We start from the raw sequence: 27,952 nt of genomic DNA on the forward strand, positions 1-27,952 counted from the left end.
CTGGAGGTCATAGTGTGTCAGATTGGAAGGAATAAGTACATTGTAACGTATCCCAGGCTAGAGAGAAATGTTTGGAGTATAATTGTGAATAAAAACAACAACACTGTTACACTATTATGAAAACCATCTCCCCCCCCCCCCCGGGCTTAAATATCTACACACGCTGGCAATGGGCTCATATAAACAACTTGGGAATATCTATAAAAATTGCCAAATTCCCGAAATGTGACATTTTGGGGGCAGAGAGACCATGGAAGCCATGTCAACAACAGACAATCCCCTGTCAGACTAAAGGGTGTAACATGATTGGCTCCAATTACATCTGAGGCTAACATTGACTATTTGCTTTAGAGGTTTCCACTATTATGGATTTCTTTACTTGTTAAGGTGAATTTTGATCAGTTTTGAAGCCACAAAGAAAATTGCTCATGCATTAGTGCATGACCCGAGTGTCCCCCTTTAACCGCATACACTGTCTCCTAGTTTGCTAGCTGTGAGTGAGATGGCAGGATCTATTTCTGACCCAACACCTTTCTTTTGAAAGTGCAGAACATCCTGTACTGGCTTTGTGCAGCACCATAGTTGTTAGCTATATATCTATATATATATATATCTATATAAAGATTAAGAATGATGAATTTGATTAGACATATGATAACTTCATCCTGTGCCATTTCTGTTAGCATGGCTTCACTTATTTGGGAGGGTGGAGCAACTGGTTAACATAGGTAGGATCAAAATGTCATGACAGCAACTCTATTCTGGTCTATTGATAGTAAAAAAAAAAAAAGTATGTATGTATGTATTATTATATGTTATTGATTTACAATTATATGTAACCACTGCAAATAGAATTTAGAGTTTATTCATATTAGGCTATGACAAAAGATGTATAAGAAAATGTTGTATGTATGCTAATGGCAACTGGCAAATTAGATTAGATTATTACTTGTAATTGTTGTTTAAATTAGATTAATTAAAACACACAATTACATGGATGCCTTTATTCTGTTGCTGCAGCACAAAGAAGCTCTGTGTCGCTTATGATTTCTAAAATAAAACAACAGCCACCAAAAAGCTAAGTTTGCTGCAGGGTCCAAATTGTTCTTCCGACCAAAAGCACTTGAATGTGCAACAAGTTACAGATACAACTGAACTCAAGACTCTTGAGCATTTGAAGGCAGCATAAGACCACATTTTTGTAGGGGCCATTGGCTCAATTTCTGTAGGCCTACATTTTATTTCACCAGTAGTGTAAGAAAGGAAAACTATGGTATCTTCAGTTTTAATAAAAAAAAAATGTAGATGTTTGCCAAACCTCCTTCTGTGCAAACCTCTGTCACAAAACCAAATTGAGGCTACACTTTTCTTCACCAACAGGTTGGCAGGACCTACTTCCGGTCTCAGTAGAATGAACAAGGTCCTAATCTTGGTTGAGGTTTCAGAAGTTACACAACCCCTGCTTATACCTTGTTTTTCTTTGTAACCTCTTTTCATTTGGTTCATTTTCATGAGTTGACAAGATGCAGAATGCTCTTCTCACTTACTACCATGTTGCATCCTTTTACTTAGAGTATGAATGCAGGTGTGAGTCTAGATTCAGTGTTTTGATTCAAACAGCTATACTGTAAAATGTCATGAACTCAAAACGGGAAGTTGTAGGCATTTGTGTTTTCACAGCATTTCTGTAAGCATTGCGGTTCTCTTCCATGACAAGACTTGCAACAATTCCTTTTATTGCTTTCGTTTTCTTTAAAGCAATTTTCTAGAAGATTGTGGTCGGAGATTGTAATGAGAAGGTTCATATGCCTGTTTAGACTTAGTTGTGTTTTGTCACAGGAAGCCAAACTCACATTCTAGTAGAGCGCTGTGGGAGCAAGGTGAAATGTGTTTTAGCACCCTTGCACCAAAACCCACAGAGGGCTCGGAAACCCCTATATTGTGCTTGTGTGCCACATTTTCTATTTGACCACACTCACTTCACCATGCCCACACACAGGGGATCACTGCTACTGTCTGCCATCAAAATACAGCACCAGTCAAAACTTTGGATACACACATTTTTCTTAATTTCTTACTATTTTTCACATTTTAGAATAATAGTAAAGACATCAGAACTATGAAATAACACAAATGGGAATTATGCAGTGACCAAAAAAGTGTCAAACAAATCAAAACTATCTTATATTTTAGATTCTTTAAAGGAGCCGCCCTTTGCCTTGATGGAAAGGCAAAGGCTTTGGAAAGAAATTCATACATAGGATCAACTTCACTATTTATATTTGTCTAAGAAACAAATTTCAAGCATTTTTAAGCATAAGACTTCAGATCGAAACAGCTTTAAGAGAATGAAAAACATAGTACATTCAATCCAAACTTTTGACTGGTAGTGTACATAAAGTGTCTACAACAACAAACATGTGCAGCACATGTTTAGAAACTAATTCTTATACAGGTAAAGCAGGTAAAGCATTTAGCAATCGACTTTGGGTTGTGCTCTGACCTCCTTATGTAGCACATACTGTACAGAAATGTATGAATCATTTCTGTGTGTGTGTGTGTGTGCAGGCAGGCAGGCAGGCGGGCAGGGAGGTTCTTTGTTTTTTTTTTGTTTTTTTTTTAGAGCATATTAATTTCCATCTTCAGTTGTTTTTGCAAACTCCACCATAGTCCCCTCGGTCGACCTGACTCTGTGCTTTTTCTCACAGTACATGGTAAACCCCTCCTCCCACCCCCACACAGTTTTTCCTCTAACTCTGTCACATCTTCAGAGAGGCAGGGAGGCAGCAGAGACAGAATGAGTATAAGCGTGCGACCACCTCTGACACGGTAGAATGGAAATGTGGCTGAAACTCTCAACTCTGGTGCTGCTGACAGGTAGGACGCTTACCTCGATATTGAGCTGAACAAAAGAAAGCGCTGCACTGGCTGTAAAGCCATACAGATTTTATATGATGTTGTTAGATAAAGTGAATGAATGAACAGACTGAAATGTCAACTGAGCCAGGCGGAAAGCAGAGGAAATGTATATGGAGCTATTTTGGAAAGAAAAGCATTTGTTTCTATGTAGTTACTGCTGAATAGATACTGCAAAATAAACAAAGTGTGAAATTCAATTTATCTTTTATAGTAATGTTTTGATTGTTGCTATGTAATATGTCTGTCAAGCATTTGAATTCACCTACGCCTCCGGCTTCATCTCTGCCTCTCTTTCTTTCTTTCTTTCTTTCTTTCTTTCTACAACGACAGTAACGGCCATGCCGATGTCAGCTCCACATCTGCTGATTCTGGATGAACCATCAGGGAGAGTGGAAGTTCCTCTTGGTTCCTCTCTGACTCTGGGCTGCAGTTTTAAGGCAGGGTCTAAAGTTAGGGTGAACTGGTGTTTTAACCCAAATGGATCCTCAGAAATCTGCTCTCACAAACTGTCCACTGAGGTCTATAACAAATCTGTGAAGCAGGATCAAGGGGGAGATGCTGAAATTACTTCCAATTTCACTTTATCAAACGTTGTATACAATAACAGTGGATGGTACTTTTGCGAAGTCACAATAGAGATTCCCATGTATAAACACGCTTTTAGCAATGGAACACAAGTAGTAGTTATTCGTAAGTATTACTTGTAACTTGTAAGCCTATTATGACTGTATAAATACTGTAAATATTATGGCTTTCTATGAATACAGGAATACTTCATAAAGCACTTTTTTTTGTCCATAACAGCGGAAAGCGAAATGCAGCGTACAACCAATGCTTTAGTGACAGCTACACAAGGTGTGTTTGTGTATGTGTGTATGCGCATATGTGTGTGTGTGTGTGTGTGTGTGAGAGAGAGAGTGTGTGTGTGTGTGTGTACGCATACCCAGTGCTCATGTGCAAGCATACACCATGCACTTTTAGGACCCAATGCAATCTGAAAGAACTTCTTAAATCCTAACTCAAAGCACACACAGCAAATTTTCCAGTGTTAATATGCGTTGATATCTCTTGATATTTCAATGACAGTTACTTGGAGTTGCCAAGTATTGATTGGAGAGTTGTTTGTCCACTCACAGAGCTGTGAAAGCGGTCAAAACTATGTAGAAGTGTTAAATGAACTCTGATGTGTGTGGACTTATACAAACACCGGCACAGCGTTGATTCTTACACTCTCAGAGGTCAATTAACACTGACGATGTTGCTGTGCATGTTTAAAATTACTACATAGTAAACTATCCAACAACACTTTATTTTACAATGGCCTTATTCATGTGCGTTAGTCTATGTATAACTTGTGGAGAAGTATTTTAAGTGCACATTAATGCTGTGTATGTACCTAAAATGAAATTAAATTGTGATAAAGTTTTGTGTAGTAAATAGCAGGCTGTACTAACACAGTACTAACACAGTATTATTGTGTATAACTGTGTGCATACAATACTTTTCCGTAGGTTAATACACAGGTTAGTAAACCATTGTAAAGTGTTACCAGTTCTTGATAACTAGAAGTCACATTTCAAGACAAACAAAGCTATTTTCTCTCTTCCACAGAACCTGTCCCTCCTACAGACGGAGGTCTGCTTCAGGACTGGAGGTTTTGGTTTGTGTTGGGGGTGTCAAGTCTCATCCTGATTGCACTAAAAGTGGCCATCTGTGTCACACTGAGAAGGAGAAGACGCAGGAGCAGAGGTACCAGTCTTTCTTTTCAGTTTGAAGGTTTAGACACTGTCAGTCTAATCCAGTGATTCTCTACCTTTTTCATATCATGGACCCATAATTTAGTCCACATTAGGGCCACGGACCCCCATTTGATGAGATCTTTCTTCTCTGACCCAAATCTGAGAATATTTTTATTGTTAGATATGATTTTGTCCAGAATTCAATGACTATCTGTATTGTAGGTAGAGAGATAACAGTGAAACTATGTAAACACTCTCTAATAGTTTTAGCTTCTTGTAAATGAAATAATAATGAAGTTTAACAATTCATCAATTTGCTGTGGGACCCCCTGGAACCCTCTCAAGGACCCCTGGTGGTCCCCGGACCCAACGTTTAGAACCACTGGTCTACTCTGCATACAAGAAAGGTATCTAGCTGAAAGAAAAGCGCAAAACTGTGATGAATTAGTTCAGAGAGAAAGAAAGCAAGGGACAAAAAAACATATTTGGCTGATTTCACAGACAATGTCATGGTCTAAAAGTCCCATCCAGTTCAAATCTGCATTGAAAGAAAGCTGTTAGTCTGAGACTGATTAGAATCAAATAGAAAAACAGAAAGAGGCAAAGCAAGACTAACAGATTTTGTGTGTGTGGGTGTGTGTGCGTGTGTGTGTGTGTGAGACAGCAAGATAAAGAGGGAGGAAGCAGTGTTCATGGGTTTGCAGGTACGCTTGCCCATCTCGTGGCCTGTGAATACATACTGAGAAAGCAAGTGGTGTGTGTGGTTTAACAACACAGCGGGGGAGCAGATGCGATGTAGGCCAAAAGACTGTCTGCGCTCGCTTTTGTATGGTTAAAGTCAAGATGTGCAAAGATCTTCATTTCGACAGCAGGCCCACAAGACAAGGAGACCATCATCCACACACCACAGGCAGCGTTGTGAGCTTTAGTCGCTAACCAAATTACTGTTTCATTTTTTTTCTACTTTTCAATTTAGGTATGGAGTGTCCTATCTATGCAAACACACATCCAGTGAGAGATGTCAGCAAACAGCCTTCGCCCCGTCCTGGGATGCAGCTGGACAACCTGAAGACCAATCCCCCTCCTAAAACCCTTCGCACCCCGAGTCCTGCCAGGAGACAGGAGGGCAAATGGAGCCCTAAACCATAAACAGTGTGTGGATCTCACCAGTCACTGAACTCAACGCCTCTCAGCTGCAGGGAAAACTGAGATAATATGACACATTCAAAAGAAAACTCAATTTAAAGTGTTTTTTTGTTCGTTTGTTTTTAGGACTGGGACTATGTTTGTGCTGGACATGCTGTTTCTTCTCTACACAGCAGTATCTTAGGCAATAGGCTTGTCAGTCTTGAAAGTTGCTTTACTCCATTTTGATCCACTAGATGGCATGTACTGTTCGAAAACTGGGGACAAAACTGTTTGACTGCATCTTTTAAACACCTGATAACATTTGAATATTCTACCCACTGTATAGAAGTATAGTAAAATGTGGCAAATTTGTTATTTTGTGTATGCTTGAATTTTGCTGGAATCTGAAATGTAGAAATTGTTTATCAGTGGTGTGCTTGCTCTTAAATTGTATATTAATTGTTACCATGTAGAATGTATAGTTTGTAGTTTTGCTGTACTATTTGTAGCCTGAAATATAATTGTAATTTTTTATACGATTACTACAGTTCTTTTTCTTTCTTTTTCTTTCTATCTAGGGATACTGTAATAACATCACAATTTGATTATGCATAAATAAAGCATGGGGAATCAATAGATACAAATTCAAAAAACAACAACAACAACAACAAAAAAACTGTCCAAACAGGAAAAATAAAATGGTTTTGTAGTTCCAGCTGCCTGATAACGGAAAGGAGGGCTTTTGAAGAATTGTCCAATCAAACGTCACATGATCGGCTCTCCCAGCCAGGTACTGCCTACTGCTGTGGAGCAGATTATAGCTCCCTGCAGGAATTAGATCTGTGGACGTTACAGGTGGAGCAGTAAACACCAAGCCGGACCCGAGACGGGGGGGGGAAAGTATATATATATGTCTATAATTTTTTTTATCGATTTCTAATGTAGACGCTGACGTTCCAACTCTCGGTAAGTAACAAGTTTGATCTCGACAGGAGGTGTTGTGGCTTGTGTTGTTTGTGCGGGATGAGCGCTTGTCCCACAGGCTTTACCACGGAGCTCAGGCTGTGGGGAATTGGATTGGCAACCTGTGGGGCTGATAGGCGCACAGACAGCCAACTGTAAATTCTCAGTCTTATCTAAGATTATAGGAGATCCTAATCTAATAATAGCAGCTGAGAGACTGGCTGAGCGCTGCTGTATATGCGTTGAGTCTGCATATTGCATATTCAGCAGTAGCCTATAACCTCTAACCACTGGAGATGGTGTTAATAACACTGGAGGAGATCTCGCTTATCTCCAATAATGCTCAGGCTTGAGCAGTGTGTACTTGCAAAAAAATAGTTTCAGGAGAGCTCTTAAGTTGTAAATATGTCGCCTAATATTTAGAATAACACAGTTGGACCGTATGAGCTAAACTGAATTTAAAAAGGGCAGGTTATACAGACAGGTTTCCTCCTTTGAAAACCAATGAACTTTTATGTTGAACGGGAGACTTCATACATGCCTGTGAAACTAAATGTTTAAAAATCTCTTATTAGATAAATTGACCACAAAAGTAAACAACCACCTATAAAAATATAGAATTGGCTTAGTTTTTCATTTTGTCTGAATTTAATGGAATTTTCTTTAACCAAACATTGCTAAAAAATCTCTTGCAACATAAATAGTCCACAAAAAGAAAACAATTGAAAATGTAGAATTGGCTTGTTTTTTCATTTTGTGTGTATTTTGGAGATGATTGTATTTAATGGGACTTTCTCTGACTAAGCATTGCAACATGTAATGGCGTACAGTTTTGAGGTACATGAGCACATGATGTGTGACTCTTAGGGAGTGGAGGCTCAGCGCTGTCACTGCACTTGCCCAGGGGATTGCCCAATTTTAGCTATGCTGCTCTTGCTCAGTGGGGTCACACAGTGTCAAGGCATGCTGCACAGTGCAAGGCCACAAATAAGACACTTGCATTCTGTGGTCTGAGCTGGTGTTGATGCACATTTCCTTTATGTTACGTAAATGAACATGGACCTTCTCTTCCCTTCGAATGAGGGGTTTGCTCGATGTTGCAAGAGCACCAATCATAAATCAGTTTTGTGTCTGAGGTCATGATCAAGTCAGCTTTAAAATTGATCAGTGGTTAACTTTGAGAGGCTTGATAAATTAAGAGTCTGCAGAATCAGAGCAGGAAACAAAATGGTGAATGGTCAGAGCAGAAAAGCTTTGTGTAGAAAATACATGACACCAACTGAGTAGTTTTATTCATTCAGAGCTTTTATGGCTATGTATGGTATATATAGGCTGTATGGTACTTTTAAGCTTCTGTATTCACATGCAGGCAACTATATAAGATTTGGTATATCCAGATGAGGCAAGAGACCTATTGCTCTGGTGTGGAGAAAAGCATCCAGCAGCCAATTACTGGATGAAAGTGTTTTGTATTATACACTGGTGGTCTTGGTATCAACTTTGCAAAGTTGAATGAAATGGCTTCAGTCAGTTTCAGGATCATTAATATGCCCACTTGTATTCAGCTTTAGTTGAAATGGTTTTCTGTTTTAATCAAAATCAAATTTAATCAAAGTCACTGTTTTGTTTTCTGAACACGCTCTGTTTCCAGCTTGGTGTTCCCATCTGTCAGCGAACTTGTCACAATCAGGAGGAGCCAGGCAGAGCAGGCTGATTTTAAGGTGTTCATATTTTCCCTTGAAATGGGCAAGTCCCAGCTCCTGCTGGGACTTGCCCATATGTGTGTGTATGTGTATGTGTATGTGTGTGTGTGTGTGTGCGTGTGTGTGTCACGTAACCAGACATGTCTCATCGATGACACTTAATTTGTCAGAGCAGGGTGTATGTATTCTCATTTGTAAAATGTCTTATCTTTATTTGCATTAATCGGTCATACTCCCAGTAGGTAATTAGATTAGCTGTAATGATACCTGCCTTAGCTGGCTTGAAAACCATACACACAGCATGTTTTGAAGTATTGTTTTCAGCTAATTACAACTCTCTTGCACATCAAAACAAAAGCTGGCAGGCCACTGTCATTATGATAAAAGAATGATTTGTTTTAGCCATCTGAGCTAGCAAAAACATAACCTGGTGCTGAACTGGGGTGTGTTTTCCAGCGACTGTTTCACAACAGTGTCTGTGACACAAGGAGTGTCAAAGGTGAACACCCTCCCACAACCGGTTTCCTGTTCAGGCCCCTGTGATGGAACACTGTGTCACAGCCGGCCGCCCCGCTCAGCGGCCGGCCGGCCGGCCAGAGTGCTGCTCAGCTTACGTCCCACAGACAGACAGGCAGGAAAACAGGCAGATACCATTCAGCCCACCAGCCAGGCACTCAATCAGTCATCCAACTAGCTGCCCAGTTAGTCAGCTCATTAACTCCTCTCAGTCTGCCACTCTGGTTAATCAGTTACAGAAGCAGGAGGCCTCGCCCGTTCCGCTGCACAGAGCGGTGCAGTCACACATTTTGGACTGGGTTCAGATGAAGAGGTAGCCTACATCGTAGCCCAGAGCCATACCACCCACTCCAGCTGTGTGGCTGTTCACACACTTTTTGGATTTGGATCTGCTGTGACTCATGCTGATGACAAAGCCGTGCTTGTCTGTGCAGGTTTTTTTTCAGATTTTTTTTTTTTGCTTTGTACGGTACACTAAGTTGTTGTGAGTAGCCAGTGCTGCTAGATATTGTCGAGGCACCAGTGCGGTCTATAAATATCTTCATGCTTCAAGAGGTTTAGGTGTCTACAGATATCGCCACAGAGCTTCTTCAGTGTATGATGCCAGAGCATGAGCAGCCTTTGGACACACTGTTTTAGTCCTCATTGTGCTGCTTAGCTGTAAACAAAAGCCGAGCCCCCTCAGTACTAACCTTTTAAGGATTTTTGCTTAGACTATCCTGATTAGATATGTGCATGAGAACTCAACTGTATCTACAACTGTGTGGAGATCTGTAGAAACTTCTTATTAAGTTATGAAGTGTAGTGTTGTTTCTGTTTTGGTTTTATGGAAGCTTTTCCTCTTTGCTGACACTGTATGTGTGATATTGTCATGGTTATATTTAAATGCAGCCGGTGCTTCAAACTTCAAGTTGACTTTGAAGAGAAACAAGTGTAGGCCAAAAGCAAAGTATTTAATAGTGTTTTTCATGGTATGCAGACCTTTACATTAATGTTTGTTTTTATTTTCATAAATCATTCATAAATAATTAATTTCTTTAATGATGTGTGGTTGATATAATTCTACAAAAGAACAATGTAAAGCTGTACAGAACTGTATAACTTGCTCAGTTGCGTGTTTAATGACCTGATCCTTAAGCAGGTTTTGCTGGCTGTACTGGAAAAAGCATTGGTCCCCTATAAAAGAAACGCACCATTGGATTTCACACCATTGTGCCTGTTACATACTTTCTGCCTCAGTGGAAAGCACACCTAAGGTGATGCTGGTTTATTATATTATGGAAACTAAGATTTCAAAGAAAGCAGTGATTCCAGCTGGAAGAAAGAGAAAACAGAGAGAGGGAGAGGGAGAGAGAGATTGAGATCCTAGAATTGAGAAGAAGTGAGAAACTTTGCTCTTATTTGAATAGAGTAGAGATTGCTGCACTATTTCATTATCTTACTCATACTGTAGGATTTTGAGTCCTTTGTGCAGTCAAATGTAAATAAGAAAACCTCTTTTATTTGTAGTTTCATTAAATGCAATTAACTTGACAGACCAAACATAAGGGTTCCAATATCCATAAGAAAAGCAGCTCCAACAAGACTAGCAACTCCTACTGCAGGCTGTACGCCGGGTAAAAACTTCAGCTATGCACACACACACCCCCACCCCCACCCCCCACTCCCACCCCAACCCCATGTGCACATGTCAGTGTGTGAGTGCGACCCTAGAAAAACAAAGGGAGAGAAAAGAGGGACAACTGCAGCGTCCTGTTCTATTATTGTAGCCATACCTGCCTGTCTGCACTGTTTGGAAATATCTGTCAAACACTGTGAATAACAGGCTGCAGTCATTCCAACCAGCTGTAGTGCTCAACCTACCCCCTCCCCCACCCCCACCCCAAAGCCTGAGGGGTAAAGCATGCAAGGTATCCCTGCTCTGCCAACAAATGAGCAATCCCATACATGCAGCAGCTCGTCCCACTGTGTCAAGTAACAAGGTGGGAGCATGGCAGTTAGTTGCAAAACGCACTTTCAAACCTGAGGTTGTTTAGAGGCAATTGGAGCAGCAACGGGGGAGTTAGCACCCAGCTGTCTCTCGGGAGATTTGGGATGCTGTCATTTGGACTCTATACCGACATGTGAGGACTCTGTGGTGTGTTTCAAAGAGTGCATCTCCATGTATTATGCTGTGTTTTGTTGTGCTAGCTGTGTGGTGGTGGCGGCGCTTTGGAGCTCAGCTGTGAATATCCTAAGAAGATAAGAGTGTAGCTTTTGCTTTGTGAGTCTGCTCTTAGGCACACTGTCTGTGTTATTCCAGGAGAGAGTAGCACTTAATGCATTTTGAATGAAGCTGCGGCGCTTGTGCAGTCAAAACAGAAAGAAACTCGCCGAATAACTGCAAAGTCTTGATTCAGCGTGAGTCCCAGGGGAGGGTTCGAGCGCTGAAGAAGTGTATTATCATCCTGATCTGTCTGCATGCCCAAACCTGAGCAGATCCCCTCTGCTGCTCGCACCCCGCTGAGCCCAGAGGAAGCAGGGTCTTATCGGGGAGGAGGACAGGAAGAGAGAGAGTTGAGGAGGAAGAGAGAGAGTTGAGGAGGAAGAGAGAGAGTGGGGGTGGCGGGCAGCATGGCACTCTTTCCTGAACTTTAACATTAGTTTCCTCTGTCAAGTTTACAGTTGTGACTTTAGTACGTGTCTTTGTTGCTAGATGTCTCTGTTGACGTTAACAATATGAGGTTATATTTGTCCCCTAGTTTGCATGTGTTTTTTACAAGCAAAAAGCATCAGCAGGCAAGCAAGGCTCACTCCTCTATGCTGCAATCCCATCCTCAGTTTCTCAGAGCCTTTGTTTTCTTCTCTCTGTCATTCTCGCTACATCTTTACATTTTAGGTATTTAGTTGTCTTGAGCTGCTTACAGTGAGCGCAACAGTAGAACAAGCTTAAATTTTTAGTTTACCAAGATTACAAGCAACCAATAATAAGGAGTTCAAGGGGCAGAGTCATATTGCCTTGGCAAAAGGTCTGACAGATCATCTAAGATCTCTTTATTCTTGTTCTCACTTGTGTTTCATACATATTTTCATATCCTTCCTAGAAGTGGACCAGCATGAAGAAGCTCTCCCCCATCATCCCTCGCCACTAGCTGTGGCAGCATGGCTTCTGCACCTCCGTCCAGAGAGGACACCAGCGGCTCATTAGCACTGCACTGGAGGCTAACACCAACATAGCCATCAGACACCACATTTCACATCGCTCAACCAAACTGAACTGACCTGAACTGAACCAAGCTGAGCTGCGCTGTACCGGCCTAGCTGAACATCCACCCTAATCTCATGAACTGTTCTTTGTAAACAACGATGCCCCGTGCCAGAGCGCTGCATGTCCAGGACAGCAGCATCACCACAGGGTGAAAAAGGACAACGGACAAAACTTCTGGACTGAATCGTCAAGCAGGGGCCTCGGACCATGTTCTGTCTCTGATCGGGTGCTGTGTTGGCGGAGCTGGACTGTGCAGCTCTTCCACACTTAGACACATCTGGACTCTAAGCCATGTCTCTTCTCTGCGCCCTGAGCATTTTCTGTGGATTGTTCCTCCCTTTTTCATTCAGCGCACTCAACGCTCACTACTGTGTTCCACGAAAGACCGTCTCCTACCAGAGTAAGTCGCCTGACTCTCACTGTTTCCTCACTGTTTGCGGGCGTATACATCATGACACATACTTCCTGCACTGTACCAGTTTTTCCTGTAGTGGTTTTTTTTTTTTTGTGGATGTGGGGGGTGGGGGTAATTTTGGTTCCTTCCTGGGCCCATGCCAGGATCAGTACAAGCAGGTGTTGCAGTTTAAGAATGGTTCTTTTTTGGATATTTATACCATAATATATAGACAAATATTCCATTTGTAATTGCTCTTGCTTTTTTGGGGCAGGCTGAGAAATAAGGCCAGATGATGAAATTTCATTGCATCTGCATTTTTCTGGCTGTGGGAGCAATTTTCCAGCGGTTGGGAGCCACTGCAGCTAAATCAATGTAAAAGAAACACGGCGTACTAATGCAGATGTGATGCGTCTCCTGTTTAGACGAGCTGAAGGTGTTCAGAGAGGAGGGGATCTGGAACTACTCCACCATGCTAATGCGAGAGGACCTGGGTGTGCTGCTGCTGGGGGCCAGAGAGGCCATCTACGCCCTGGACATCAACAACATCTCTGTCAGGAAGGCCGCAGTAAGAACAGTGTCATGTTTGCTATTGTAAAATACCTGATAAGCACACACACCTGTTATACTGTTAAATATTAATGTGCTAACTGAAAAGCAAACACACACACTGCTGCTAGAACTGTGTTGATTGGCAAAAGAACTATTAACTATCATTATTAATTATTATAGATTAAAATTAAATGATTTATTGACCATGTTCTTTTTTTTATTACAGTGGTGAGTTATAGCCATTTCATAAAGGGAATAAGCCACTCAAGGCCGTTCATGTCATGCCTAACAATGTCTCATAGCTGTTCTAAAATGTTGGCTTATTGCTTAAGTATCCAGCTGCTTAAGTATCAGTTGGTAGCTGAAATTCATCAGTCAATATTTCAACAACCACATATGATTTTAAATGTATAGCTAGTTTGTAAGCAAAGGTCTTGAGATGACTGGTAACTTTCATAGTAACCCATAACGTGCTTTAATTTCATGCCAGCAATCATTTATTTTGTTTGAGTTTTTGTAAAAATGGTGAATATGTGTTTACACCACCCAGCCTTTTACAACAGCTTTGATAAGACTAGAGAATAGTTGGCCAGTACACATTTGCATGAAGCATTTGGATGAATAGTGGCTCTGTTGGACTCTACTCAGTTGTCTGTTGATTCATTAGTAAATGTTGTCCCACAGGTAACGGTCCTAACTGAAAACAAACTAGTGTCGTAGCTAGGGTGCGCTCCCTTCTATAGTGGTCTGACAAGTCTTGGCGTTAAGTATACATGTTAGGCAAACAGCGAGTTGGGTGAGGGTAAACAGGCTACAGCTAGACTGTCCTCCAGTGGGGTGAGACACTAGTTCGGCATGCTTTGACAAGACACTTCTCCTCTGTTGATGCAGGCCTACTGGCGAGTTACCGAGGAGAAACAGAGAGAGTGCACATACAAGGGAAAACATGCTGAGGTTTGTGAAATAATAACAACGTTCACACACACACACACACTCCACCGTGCGTCAACCTCTACTTGTGGTGCGAGGATACAGAACAAGTGGATGACTGTTGACTGAAAGCAGTTTATCTCTGTACATTTGTAAATCATTTATATACGAGTGCTTTTTCCTGTTTAAGTCTTTACACAGAGTTCTCTTTGAAGTGCCTTGCTCACGGCTTCTTACCGAATGTCCAAATACAGGCATGAGAAGAAAAAGCATATACACAGCCTTGACCTGTGGTCAACAACTCGACTCCATGCAGCTAGTGCAGAGTATCTATCTCTATGTTTGTATTTTTGCGGCTGAACTAACAAAGCTCTGACCTTGGCACTCTCTCGGCTGTATCTTGTTGCAGGTGGAATGCCGTAACTACATTCGGACCCTGCACACGGTGAACGACACTAGAATGTATGTGTGTGGCACAAATGCTTTCAGCCCTACCTGTGATTATATGGTAAGTATAGCATACAGGCTAGTAGGGAGGACTTTGAATGCTATTTCTAGAGGCAGGAATGGCTGGGATGTTGGTGTTTGTCAGCTGCCAATTGTCTCTCTCTGAATATTTACTATGAAATAGTATTGAGGCATATTCCGTGGCACCTGCCCTCAGTCCCTCTGTTAGTGTCCTGTGTCTGAGGTGTTGTTCACATCATGTGCTAACATTTGCTGCACATTCACAGCTCCGATGCTACAAATGTTATTGTCCAAAACCAACATCTTGACAGGCAAGCTGTCTTCTGCGGTGTAATCTAGACATTTGCCCTTTTACATTTACTTTGGTAAATGACACGCCATTGGCTTGAATGATCTAGTTAAACTAATGTTATGTTGGTTTGTTCCAGTCCTGAATCCTAATAGGCTCGTTCTTTGATCTCTCTCCCTCAACAACTCTTTCTTCCTTTCTCTTGTTTCTTTCTTTTTCTTTCATTATTTATTTATTTTCTTTCTTTCTTTCTTTCTTTCTTGTTCCGTTTCTTTCTTGTTCAGACGTTTTCTGATGGACAGCTGAGTCTGGAGGGAAAGCAGGAGGAGGGAAAGGGGAAGTGTCCCTTTGATCCCTTCCAGAGATACTCCTCCCTCATGGTTGGTGAGTGCCTGATCCCAGCTCGCTGCCAAAGGAACAAGGAAACCATGCACAGAATACTGTTTAATGTGCAAAGTGCACCAACAGAAAAGATTAGTGCATGATAACTGTGTGCAGATTTGAACAGCCACAAGACCTGAGCACCAAATGCTTTAGAAACGTCACCAAGATACACTATTTGCTCTTGCTACTTACTTACTCAACGTATCTACTAATAAATCACAAGTAGAGTCAATTGCTTCACTCCATTGGTATTATTAATGGGATATTGTTCCAACATAATCTGAATAATGGAGTTCCAGTAATTTTACCTTATCCTTTGTTCCCATCCAACAGGAAATGACCTGTATTCTGCTACATCCATCAACTTCTTGGGCTCTGAGCCTGTGGTTCTCCGCAGCTCAGCCTTGGCTCTCCGCAGCGAGTTTAAGAGCTCTTGGCTCAATGGTGAGAGCTCCTGCTTCAAATGGAGGCAGTGCAGTGGGAACTGGCCATTTAACTTGGGTTTTGTGCTGTAATATGCCTAGTTAGTTCTACTTTACAACATCTGAGAGGGAATAGACTGCAGTGGCAGCAGCCGTACTAATGCAGGATACAGTAGATACCTGTAGATGCATGGGGGAATTATACAAATGCTGCTAATGTAGATAAAAGGGAGCATTTTGAATTGTCTGCACTTGTCCCATGTGTTTATTTCATGTTGTGTGATTTCAGAGCCAAACTTTGTCTACATGGACTTTGTGGGAGAGAGTGTCGATAGTCCTGATGGTGATGACGACAAGGTGTATTTGTTCTTCAGTGAGAATGCCATGGAGTATAACTTCTACAGCAAACTGGTGGTGTCACGAGTGGCCCGTGTCTGCAAGGTATTTGTAATAGATAAAAAGAATAAGAATAGAAGTAGCTAGTATCTAGCTACTATCTAGTAGCCACATTCTGTGCTACTAAATACTTTTAGTATCTCCAGAGACATTGAAACATTTTGTAAATTAATTGAGTTTTTCTGTTGTTTTCAAGGTTGAATATCTTGGCCAGACAAAGTGATTATTGTCTAAGAATGTGGAAATTTGTGTTTGGCCTCACTATCCCTGTCTGATACAGGTTTGGTTGTTGTGGTTTAGGGAACATGGGCAGCAGCTGAAATGCATATGACTGAGCAGTCTGTCTCTGTGTTTAGGGGGATATGGGCGGCCAGCGGACGCTGCAGAGGAAATGGACGTCGTTCCTGAAAGCTCGTCTGGATTGTTCCTTCCCTGAACCCAGCCTGCCCGCCATTGTCCAGGACGTCTTCCTGCTGAAGCACCAGGACTGGAGGAAGAGCGTCTTCTACGCTGTCTTCACTCCGCAGTCGTACGTACTTACAGTCGAATCCTGTGCTTTTATGGTTCAGGGGGATTGTTGACGCAGGGTGGCATAGGAAGTAAACTGAGCTGTCAATTTTACATGACAGCAAATGCATCTACATACAAACTTAATAGCTATTCAGTTACAAGGAACATTTATGCCCCCATATTGAGATGAAAAAGATACAAATATTGCTCAAAAAACGATTGATTCTGTACAAAAAGTTTGAAATAATGTCCATTTGTCTATTTCGTTGTGATGATCGCAATATAAGGTAGTATTTTACAGGCAATATTCTTATTTGATTGATAAGAATGATTGATCAATTCAAGACTTAAAAATGTATGCTCTAATAATACAAACAAAATGAAATAATTTGTCTGAGTGTATGACTGATTGATTTGATGTTACCAGGGGCTCATCTGACATGTCTGCAGTGTGTGCGTTCAGTGTGTCTGCCATTAGAGAGATTTTCAATGAGGGGAAGTTTAAGACACCTGTTGCCGTGGAGACATCTCATGTCAAGTGGGTGATGTACACTGGAGAACTGCCCGTCCCCAGACCAGGAACTGTGAGTCTAAAAAATACTTTACTGTGGTTTCTGCAGCACTACAGACAGAATTCATATTGGTTATCCACATACCTATGGTAAATACAAACACATTACCCTTGAAAAACTCACAGTTCAAAATTGTGGTCTTGTATTTCAGTGTATCAACGATGCGACACGTTCAATGGGGATGAGTCGCTCTCTGGACCTTCCTGACAAAACGCTCCAGTTCATCAGAGACCGCCCCCTCATGGACGAGGCTGTCCGGCCTCTGACAGGCGGGCCGCTGCTGGTCAAGAAGGGGGCCGTGTTGACTCGCATCGTAGTGGACAGTGTGTTGGCGCTGGACGGAGAGAGATATCCTGTCATGTTCATCGGCACTGGTAAATATTGTGATATCTGATGCAAAATAGGTGCAGTTTTACCAAGAAGGCCTGGTGAAAATAATGAGTAAACAGGGAAAGGAGACGCCTAACAGAACTGGTGGTGGAGATAAAATAAAATGAGCTTCTTCCTTAGCTTAGTTTGCTGTGTGTGTGTTCTGGTTAAATAAACTTATACCTAAGCTTTTAATAGCCACCACTAGCTTCATTTAATTAGTACCTTTTCATTTGCACACATATGAACTACAGTGTTCATAATGGTTAATGAGGGGGTATATATCAAGGCTGTGATCATGTGTTTGTGTAATGCGTTTATTATATGATTATTAGATCGAAACTGTACTTTTTGTTGCCCCTTGATAGAAAACGGTTATGTTCAGAAGGCCGTCAACTACGCTGGAGAAATGTTCATCATTGAGGAGATTCAGCTGTATGATAACTCTCAGCCTGTCAGCACCCTGCGCCTCTCATCCAGCAAGGTAATTATTGATAGGTGCAGTATGACATAATGGTTTGTTAACCCATCTTTATTCAGGTCAGATATGCTTATGACTGCCGTTCATACTGTATACATCACCATAATGATTTCCCTAGATCAAAGACAAGTTAAAGCATAAACACTTGCCAGTGTTATACTTGGCAAATATTTTATAATAAGCTTCAGTCTCAGTTTATGTCTCAATTTGAATATATTGTCACTTAATTGTCATTAACAGGCAGTAAAGAGGGTTCATTGTTAATACAGGTGAGACTCATTTGGTGTATTTCCTTGTGTGTGTGTGTGTGTGTGTGCGGATATAGGGCCAACTGTATGCAGGTTCAGAGTTCGGTGCTGTCCAGATGCCGGTCAGCAACTGTAGCCGCTATGCCACTTGTGCGGACTGTATCCTGTCCCGGGACCCTTACTGTGCCTGGGACTTCTCCGCTGACCGGTGCTCCTCAGTCCACAGCTTAGCCTCCTCCTCAGAAAATGCAATCCAGAGTCTAAAGGAGGGCGATGTCTCACAATGTCCTCAACCAGGTAAATTCATTTACAGCATTCGCATGTAAATGAATCATTTATTTGTTTTACCTGGGTAGAGTTCTTATCCAAAACAGCCTTCCAACCCTCTTATCTATCAGTACTCGTTGAGACCAACCTTTGTGTGTGTGTGTGTGTGTGTGTGTTTCAGACCCAGTAGCAGCTGTAGACTTTACCCTAGTTCCGGAGAACAACATTCAGCTGCCTTGCCAGCCGGACTCCAACTTGGCGCAGGTCCACTGGCGTTTCTCTGACCAAACACTTCACTCCAACAACAAATACTACATCTACAGCGGCGGCCTCCTCATTCTGAACGCCTCGGAGTCAGACGCAGGCCTGTATACCTGCGACTCACTAGAGCAGGTCAGCAGCAGAATATACAACCGGACCTTGGCGGTTTATCGTTTACAGCCCCACACTGAGCCGGGAGCGGGGGACGTGCCGACCGTTGGCAATGAGGTGACAAATTCCTCAGACTCTATTCACAGTCAGCATACGGCTGCACCGGGGCTGATCCCAGACCCGGGGGGCGAGGACCCTCTGCCTCCGGAGAATCAAAGCGAGGCCAGCAGCATTGTGGGTTTAAAGGTGGCGGTGGTGCTGCTGTCGCTGCTGTCTCTCTCCCTGACCGCTGTTGTGCTGTGGAACTTGAGCAGAGGACGTTTTGTATGCTTTAAGATTCCGCAGAGCTCCAGCGAAAGCGAGGGGAAAAGGCACTCGGCTGAATACGTGCACATTCAGAACAGAACTTCAGAGATTAAGCTCCTGGGGCCTGAGTCCGGGAGACCTTGCAGTGCCAACAATAATCACTCTGCTGTGGACTTCAAAGGGAACGGGGAGCACCACTTCACACCCATGGCCAACATTTCAAGTCTGGATGGTCTGGGATACATAAATGATGAGTCAGAGATTTGACTCTGCTGAGACACGTAATTTAAACCGAGGCCTACGACGATGCACAAATTTTCTTCCTATAGGGAGCAGTGCCTCGAAAACTGGATGAGCCTGGTTCTCGCCTCATAAACTCCTTGAATGGTGTCATGCTTGTCCTTACCCTGTATAGTATAACACTGACAATTTCCTAGACTAGGGTCCACCACTTTCTATATCATTTCCTCACTCTCTAATCAGGCAGCTGATGTACTTTAAAGACTTTTTTTTAGAAGATTTCTGGTTGGATAGTCACTCCAGGAAATTGTGGAAAAGTCTGTTTTTTTATATACATGTTTTTTTGTATAGTACTTGTGTTATGAATATACTTTAATTTGTGTAATATATTCTGTACAGCCATGACATTTTTCAATTACTATTTATTTGACTTAATGTGAGGTTTTTATTTCAGCAATCAAGTACTTGTGATCAAAGTTTTGTAAATAGGCTCAGCAGCAATGAACAAGTGACACTTTGACCTCTAATTTCCAGGGACATTTCATTTTATGGACGGTTTATTGTAAGGCAACATTCATCAGTCATGGATTGCACATTGTTCAGTCTTTGACTGTGTTAATGATCAATAGCCCTTGCTAGTCTTTTTTCCTGGCGTCTGTTAAAAAAACGGATTACCAAGGTGCTCTGAAAAACTTTTGAATTTCACCATTTAAATGCCATTTCTAGTCCCAAGAGATTTATCTCTGTTAGTGAAAATTGACCTCTGTCTCCCATAACAAGAAATAAGAGAGAAGAGATCCTTCCACTCTTATGTGTTATGTCACTGATATACATTACCATAGAGAATGGACTGGAAAAGACTGCTAAGGTGACTGTGACAGTGTAACCAGGATGATCTTCCAGGTGTACAGCTACACTTCAGATTTCAGACATATAGCACTACTGTGAAATAGGCAAAAATTCATCTGGGTGTAGAAGTCTGGGAGTACAAGTCTGTTGATGAATCAACTCTGTGCATGAGAGAGACATCACGGATAAGAGTCTTGGCTCTGTGGTTTCTAGCTTTAGGAAATACTTTCCAAAATACCGATTGGAACGCCCAAGTCCACAAGAATAATAAGTGAAGCGAGTGTTATTCTCCTTCGAGATGAAAAGCATTATTGGGAGCTTGAGGAGTTTCTAGTGTTCAGTAATGATTAGCTTCTCTCTAGAACAGCCAGGAAAGTCATTTTTTAGTAATGTCAGAGGGCTACTGGGCATGCTCATTACCATGCTTTTTGGAGCAGATACTCCTCTGGTCTGTGTGGGTGATGCAACAACAAAAACACCCTAACTGTGCATTTACCTCAGACCTGTTTGTTTTTGTTGAAAAACTCTGCAGCTCTGAGACTAAACTAAATTACAGGAATGTGGCCTGAATCTCCTCTGTGTTTTTCACAAACTCTGTCATTACCAACAGCACTCAGTGCCGCCTTATATTTCATGTAAACTGAGCAGATATGGTGGGGTTAAAGTGGGTTTTCCCTCAATTTTTCCAACAGTGCAGTATTAAGTTATAAGTGTAGAGTTGTCAAGAACTAAAGTTGGGTTATGTATTGGTCTTGTCAGGTAAGCTAATAAAACATTGCAAGTAGAATAATTGCAAAGAATATGCTATTTGTAATTGCGTTCCAGCATACTGTACTTTGAAAAGTTAACTTTCATGTTCAGGATAAGCCTATTTACAGCGGGAAATTAACACCAGCCAACCTCTGTTTCCAGGTTCTTTGTTTCTAAAAAGGCAGTCGGCTAGTTAAACAGTGAAAGTGGCTGGTGAGTTTCAGAAGCCACCTGTCAATGTGTATGAACACTGTGGACAAAAAAAGTTTCCTGACCTGGGTACAATCATATTGAAGTTGAGCTTAATGTTCGTATATAATAGTATGGAAATTTATGCAAATCTAACCCTTAAAAATTCTGCCGTGCTACTGTGAAATGGGCTTCGCTGACACTGTAACTTGACTGGATAGTAATATGGACTGTCTGAAAAATGTTGCCTCTTTGGGTTTATAAATCTTGTCAAATATATCATTGAATTTTATACTGTTATGTTTGTGGCTTTTCTTTCTGAATTTGAACCCAGACTCTACGCTATTATACAAACAATCATTCCTGCTCATCAACCAGGCCAGACACACTGTGTGAATAAGAATGTTTACTGAAATGTTCGGTCATATTTAAAGGTTAGTTTGACATTTCATCCACATATCCATGAATATTTTGTCACTTATCAAATAACAAACATTAGAGAAAAGAAATCAAAATACTTGTATTGGCAGTCAGCCATGAAGGACACTTTTGTAGCAAGAAAAGAAAAATCACGGCAGGCACCTCAATGATCCAGCTTCGACTGGATCATTGAGCCGAAATGAAGATTAGATGACCTGTTGCATTACCTGCACAAAAAGTCACATTCACTGGTTTTACTACTGGTCACTCCTGTAAACAATCAAACCAGTGATTTTTAATAGGAGTGACCAGTAGTAAATCAACTCAGTTGATTTGTAATGAGAGTAAATTAGTCCTGTAAATTGAATATTAGGCTGCACTTAAACACAGTCTGTGACTACATTTACATGCAAGACACCACTGGATTCGCTATTAAATTGTATGTGGCATCACAATTTTTGGTAGTTTCAATCAGCCAATTGGGTTGTTCTAGTCTGTTTATAGTGATTACATGAGGTCAATTCATTTGGACTGAGAGAAAATGAATCCTAGTAAAATCTGCATGTAAGCATAGTCACTAAACACAATACTTCAGTCTATCTGGGGGGAAAGTGAAATGACTGGGACACTGACAAGAGATAAGTAGGTGCTTTCACGGCCGGGCACTGACCACCAAAAGCAAACAGAGGAGCTTTGAAAGTAGAGAAACTGTCAGTGTGCAGCGTGAGAAACACACTGAAGCAGCCAGAGCACCCAAAGCAACTGCTTTGGGTGTGACTTTTGGCAGAATTGAAATAATGGAAAGAGGCAAGTGTTTTGGCACATCAGTGCACAGAAATCAGGAGGAGGATTATGCACTATCTACTTTTGAAGTGTTCACACATTGCTTCACTGAAGCATAGTCCAGTTAAACAATAAAGCAGCATCTGTTAAGGCGAGTGTCAAGCAAGACATTTTCCACATGCAAAATCTGCACGCAATATTAAGGCGCATTTCAAGAAATAATAGCCAAAGCAGACAAGCATTGAGACATCAAGCATAAGGTATCAAAAATAAACTGAGGTGCCGCCATAGTATACATAATACACAGAAAAAAACTGTCACCAGATTAAAATCGTGCAGTTTACAGACTTTCCTTTCTCTAGCCGCAAAAGAAAACCCCTGGGCTTCAGCCTTTTTCAGCATACTACAATTCCTAGCATGCAGTTGTGGCAGTACATGAAGCACTGCTCTCCTATAAAGGTCCATAAGGCACACGCCTTTCACACACACACACTGGTATCCTCAAATAGTTGCTACTCTTTTTAATAGTTTCCAATTATAGTATATTTACAAAATAGTACATCTTCCTAAACAAATTTCTTCTTGGATAAAATTGTATTTCTCTCTGTGCCTCTTGTAAAAGTGAAAGAATGGGATTCATTTTGATGAGCTACATGTAAACGTAGGTGAAATGGAATGGCATATTTTGAAGATAACCCTCCTCCACAGTTGTAAGGCTTAAATGAGCTTCACTGAAGAAGCTCTTTGTTTCATTCTCTTCTTTCAGCACTCCTCTCTTTTATAAATCTTCTCACTCAAAAAAGTACAGCAATGCATTTTGTAAAATTATAGTGTAGCGAACAAGTGTTCAGCTCTCTTGTGCACCACAGAATTGGCCAGCTCTCTGTCTCCATCTGGAGGCGTTTCGCAGGTATCACCAGTGACTGTTGTCGGGGTAGCTGGGCACTGCGGCAGGGTACTGGGGCAGACTCGGGCCCTGGGCCGTTTGACCAACTGCATTGAACCCCGCTTCCCTCACGGGCGCACTCTTCCACGCTCCAGTGCTCCACTCCTCCTGAGCACGCTCAAAGCTCCCGCCGCCGCCACGGTACAGTCTGTGCACCTGCCGGATGCAGAGATTCATAGATCATTTTGTGTGTGTGTGTGTGTGTGTGTGTGTGTGGCAATATGCTTTCAAGTGTCTGCGTGTGTGTGTGCACGTTCATATGCGTGAGGGACAGAATTTAAGTGCGGGTGTGTGTGATTAAGTGCGTGCACTTTGCTGTGTGTGTGTTGGACTCACCCTGATGAGAATCAGTCCCATTAAAACAGTCACCAGAGTGAAGAGCAGAGTTGTGATAAGCATCACTATACCGGAGCCCACGTTGTAGCTGAAAAACCTCACTGTCGCAATCCAGCCACTTTAGCGTGTGGGTGAGAGTGGGGTGGGGTAGTAGGGGTTAGTGCACTGTATGCCATTAGCAAACTGGATTAAATACAAATATCCAAAGTTCTTTATGAAGTCATGAAGCAGTGCAGTGAGGAAACTGATGTAGTGACAAAATGCTTTACAGCGTATGATAAAAGTGTAACTTCTCTTATCATTCTTAACTTAACTTATGATGATCGGTGTTCTACAAGAAGGTAGAAAAGGTTGAGAAAGTAATACAAAACTCGTAAAGAAAACATGAACCTCTTGCACGACAATTAAGTTTGGATATTATTCCTACACAAATGTAAACATATTAGAATACATTTGTATCCCTTAACTTAATGTGTGTGCAGGGATAGTGGTTCTCTTCTGATTTAGCCGATGTAAAAGGCTGTAATCCCTGACAGAAAGCACCTACCACCGTGCAGAAACTCATCTCTTGTGCTATGAAACTAAAATGAGCGACACAGAAACCTGGCCTGGAAGTTAGAGGAATGGGAGATGAGGGAGAGCAGGCGTGTCAATGTGATTATTAGAGTTTCAGTGAATTAGACTCACTACCTCCAACAGTAATCTCTGGCATCCCAGAACCCCCCTCCTCTATATCCCTATTCAGCACCCATCAGACCTACACTACAATTTAAATTACATGGGTGCTGCACCTACACATAGAGCGCTGTGGACGGCGTATGACGACCAAATCCTGTTACCATTGCAATGCCATCATGTGATAAATTACGGGCTCTATCGGTTTCCATACTTTGGGTCTCAACTGGTGTCCTTTTCTTTCAGCCACTTGTTGCATTGTTTGGCTGTTTTTAGCACCTGACATAAACTGGAAGGCAACATGGCCACAAATTCAAAGTTGAATGTAGGTTTGGGGGAGGATCAACTCACCAAGTTCCCCAGTCAGAGATGCCTATAGTCTGGATGAGGGTCAAGATACACTGAAGGAAGAAGATGAAGAAGAAGGCCATGAAGTTGAAAGAGCTGTCAGCCCTATTAACAAAAAGAGAAAGTGAGAATACAAAGCGATAAAAAAAGAAAACAAACTTACAGTAGTGATTGCACAGGGTTTCTAACTGTGTCAGGAGCAATTTGCTTCCTCCCAACGGTTGCTAACATGTGGATACAAATTTGGGTCAAACTGGCAACACATCCACAACTGAACAAGATGAAGGCTACTCATATGATCAAACCACAGAAAACAATTTTCTGACTAACCAAGACAGATGCAAGCACAGATCATGGAACTAGAGGCCGCGGGACACAGAACAATCATTTTCCATTTCCTCTCCTCACATTCACAGTTTTTAAAACTGTTTTTTCATCTCTTTTCACCAACAGGACCAGTCATTCTACTGAGGCTGCATTTACAAGCGTTTGCACAGCTGTGCTCCCATAACAGCAAAGGTCAAACATGAATCAGAGCGATATGATGATATGAAACCAGGGAGGAGGCGGCGGGCTAGAACTTGAAAAGTTGAGGATATTGATGGCTGGAATTTGATTCTAAAATCTGAATTTAAAAAAAATAATAATAGTGATTACAGATAATACTAATTCTTTAGTTAAAAGTAACCTGAGCTGATATGAAATGATGGGTGGATAGTTTGTCACAGAACAGGCGTAATTAGATGTTTAGCTATCTGACAACCACACTCTACTACCATAAGCCTTAAGCAAACAAACGCTTAGAGTAATGAGATTAATTATTCTGGGTAACAAGATTAACTGTATTGTCATTCACCTGAAAGCCTTGTAGAGTGGTCTGAACCAGCAGGTGTAACTACAGGGGCTGAAGAGGATGAGCCAGAGCAGGGAGAAGCCAAAGTTGGTGGCGCTGCCGCCTCCAGCCCACCAGGCAATACATGAGATCACATTCATACACAGTGTGCCTGAATACACTGCAGAGGAGAGGAGAAAAGGTGAGAGATGAAAGGAAGAGGGAAGAGAGGGAAGATGAGAAGAGAAGAGAAGAGGAGAGAAGAGAAGAGTAGAGGAGATGAGAGGAGAGGAGAGGACAGGAGAGGAGAGGAGAGGAGAAGAGAGGAGTTCAATGGCAGTAATGAAAATTCTTTGAGACTTCACAGTGGAGAGGAAAAATGTGTCTTCTACACAGAAAATTCATAGACATCCAAAGCCAAAGGCAGAAAATGCATGGGAAATCACTCACTCATCCAAAGAATGTAGACTTTGCGCACCAACTGCTGGTGAGGTGCAGGAATTTCCTCCTCAATGTTCTGGTAAAAGCACGGCTTGATTCTCAGGAACTGAGGCAGCGGAGGGAAGTTATTCACCCGTTCTAAAAGAGGAAGAAAAATATTGCTTATCACTGCATGTCAAAGAGTTATCTCAAGACATAGTATTCATTTTTATTAATGATCAGAATATTTGTATTTACACAGAACCAAAAACGATTACAATGCACTTTACAGATGTAAAACTAAAATAAAATATCCATAAATTGAAAAATGAAGCAAAATGAAAGACTTTAATGATGACACTGTATTTCCTTTCTGGGGAGAGTTTATATTTCTAGGAGCCCTGATGCCAAAGGCCTGATCACTATAATGGACTTTATAATTGAAATAATTATAATTTCAAAGTAAACAATAATGCATGAATCAATCAAACAATCAATAAGCAATCCCCAATAAATACTGAATAAAGACATCAAAACTAGAGTGGTATGGTCTCTTATCTTTTAGCACCAGTTAATGATGTGGAGCAGTGAGTTTTTAACTAAATCAGATATAAGAAGTAACAAATTGGATAACTTTCTCCAGATCAATAGAAAAAAAATAGATGGAGCTTGACAGAAGATTGGGGTGCAAAGAGTGAGATGTAATGACAGCAGAGGGACTATAGGTACAAAGAAGAAAATGAGAATGAGTCTTGAAGCAATAAGTAACCAGTGTGATTAATGATTGGAAAAAAAAAGTAAGCCAACATGCACATTTTAACAGTACTGTTGCAAATTTTTAAACTTTTTTTGAAGTGACAAACCTGCCATTTTGAAATCCTACTTCTTTCCTGGAAATTAAGAGGAATACAGAGAAATAGAAATCAGCAGTTTTAAGCATTTCAACACCCATAACAATACTTCATACTTGTTTTGAGTTGAATACTCTGATCGTGTTGGATACCAAGGTTCATTCCAGATAACATCTTGTCTTATGCCTGGAGGGAACAGATTTCTATTCACTTTCACTGTAGTCTTCCCACTGCCTGTCTTTCACTGGGCTTAGAGTGTTTGGTGTCATATTAGCTTGGCAACACCGCCGAAGTTTACTTGCTTATACTGGAAACAACGCAGAAAAGCATATCATGACTACAATTAACATACCTATGGAGTGTCGACGCCTCCCCTTGAATTTTTAGTAGTGAGTCATGAACCCCGCAAACATTTTTTCTACAACTTAACGTTACTCGTTGCTCTCGACTGTTAAGATTGGTATTGGATGAATATCCCGAGAACAATCTGTTGTTAACATTATATTCAGCCTAATTCTTCAAATAAAAGACCACAGGCAGAAAGATAAAGGCAAAAGACACTAATTGTAAATAAACGGTTTACTTTCATGTCTTCCATGTACATGTCTGTTGCAACACACTAGCACAACCCGCCATCTCAATAGCTTGATTTTTGTAATGTAACTATCTAATGTTAGCACATGTTCACTTTAGCTATGTATGAAATGCCGTTATAGATAGTTTTTGTAATAACCGCAGCTAAAGCTAGCATGTTAGGCAGCTGGCCCGTCCAACAAACAAACGCAATGATGAACAGTTGACTAACGTTAGCGGATCTATCTGTTTCATTTGACTAACGTTAACTGGGTGGAAACTGACGGGGAGTAAACATTGCTACAGCTAACGTAATCACTGCAAAACAATGCTTGTAACTTTATAGATAGGCTAAGATTATTTTGATGATAATATTATCTGCTTACCTTGTCAGCGCCACTACGGGGGTTCCAGAGACATATATCCCCTGGTCCCGTGAAAGATAGCTGCGCTGCATAGTAGCACTTGTAGTTCCAAACCGTTTACCGCCTCATCATTTCAACGCGTTCAACCGAGTGTGGAACTACAACTCCCAGCATTCGTTAATAACGGGAAACGCGTGACA

The 27,952-nt window shown here is 41.4% G+C and overlaps 2 protein-coding genes and 1 long non-coding RNA gene across 6 annotated transcripts; 2 read left to right on the top strand and 1 right to left on the bottom strand.

Moving 5' to 3' along the window:
• The first annotated feature begins 2,690 nt into the window (after nt 1–2,690).
• On the top strand, nt 2,691–6,293 carry LOC139908909 (uncharacterized). 2 transcript variants are annotated; one of them, XR_011784494.2, is made up of 5 exons: nt 2,691–2,877; nt 3,250–3,609; nt 3,724–3,774; nt 4,531–4,668; nt 5,635–6,293. It is a non-coding gene; the product is annotated as an uncharacterized LOC139908909 (long non-coding RNA). The 2 variants fall into 2 exon arrangements; XR_011784495.2 differs by lacking the exon at nt 3,724–3,774 and having other exon boundaries at nt 2,698–2,877.
• Nucleotides 6,294–6,621: 328 nt separating this feature from the next.
• LOC139908896 (semaphorin-4E) lies at nt 6,622–21,495 on the top strand. 3 transcript variants are annotated; one of them, XM_071895757.2, is made up of 15 exons: nt 6,633–6,752; nt 8,401–8,470; nt 12,052–12,615; nt 13,035–13,177; nt 14,053–14,115; nt 14,501–14,599; nt 15,133–15,232; nt 15,566–15,676; nt 15,944–16,095; nt 16,407–16,579; nt 16,988–17,144; nt 17,284–17,506; nt 17,870–17,985; nt 18,308–18,527; nt 18,679–21,495. In XM_071895757.2, the coding sequence occupies exons 3-15, from the start codon at nt 12,507–12,509 to the stop codon at nt 19,440–19,442; spliced, it is 2,430 nt and encodes an 809-aa protein (XP_071751858.2). In that variant the 5' UTR covers nt 6,633–6,752; nt 8,401–8,470; nt 12,052–12,506; the 3' UTR covers nt 19,443–21,495. The 3 variants fall into 3 exon arrangements, with proteins under 3 accessions (XP_071751857.2, XP_071751858.2, XP_071751859.2); XM_071895756.2 differs by lacking the exon at nt 8,401–8,470 and having other exon boundaries at nt 6,622–6,752; XM_071895758.2 differs by lacking the exons at nt 6,633–6,752; nt 8,401–8,470 and adding an exon at nt 11,012–11,105.
• Nucleotides 21,496–21,594: 99 nt separating this feature from the next.
• On the bottom strand, nt 21,595–27,820 carry scamp4 (secretory carrier membrane protein 4). Its single transcript, XM_071895772.2, has 7 exons — nt 27,774–27,820; nt 26,827–26,853; nt 25,994–26,122; nt 25,568–25,724; nt 24,715–24,816; nt 23,689–23,806; nt 21,595–23,508 (listed from the first exon to the last, which is right to left on the bottom strand). Exons 2-7 carry the CDS (start codon nt 26,831–26,833, stop codon nt 23,320–23,322), a joined length of 702 nt encoding a protein of 233 aa, XP_071751873.1. The 5' UTR covers nt 26,834–26,853; nt 27,774–27,820; the 3' UTR covers nt 21,595–23,319.
• Nucleotides 27,821–27,952: the final 132 nt, after the last annotated feature.

The sequence above is a fragment of the Centroberyx gerrardi genome, chromosome 9 (genome assembly GCF_048128805.1).
Source record: "Centroberyx gerrardi isolate f3 chromosome 9, fCenGer3.hap1.cur.20231027, whole genome shotgun sequence".
Taxonomy (NCBI): Eukaryota; Metazoa; Chordata; class Actinopteri; order Beryciformes; family Berycidae; genus Centroberyx; species Centroberyx gerrardi.

Bases quoted from the DNA above. Each gene is read 5' to 3' on its own strand.
- LOC139908896 (XM_071895756.2), top strand. From the start codon at position 12,507: ATGTCTCTTCTCTGCGCCCTGAGCATTTTCTGTGGATTGTTCCTCCCT. The intron at 12,616-13,034 runs GTAAGTCGCCTG...TCTCCTGTTTAG, and splicing joins AAAGACCGTCTCCTACCAGA to ACGAGCTGAAGGTGTTCAGA. The intron at 15,233-15,565 runs GTGAGTGCCTGA...CCCATCCAACAG, and splicing joins ATACTCCTCCCTCATGGTTG to GAAATGACCTGTATTCTGCT.
- scamp4 (XM_071895772.2), bottom strand. The intron at 25,725-25,993 runs GTGAGTGATTTC...TCTCCTCTGCAG, and splicing joins AGTCTACATTCTTTGGATGA to TGTATTCAGGCACACTGTGT. The intron at 24,817-25,567 runs GTGAATGACAAT...TTTTGTTAATAG, and splicing joins CCACTCTACAAGGCTTTCAG to GGCTGACAGCTCTTTCAACT.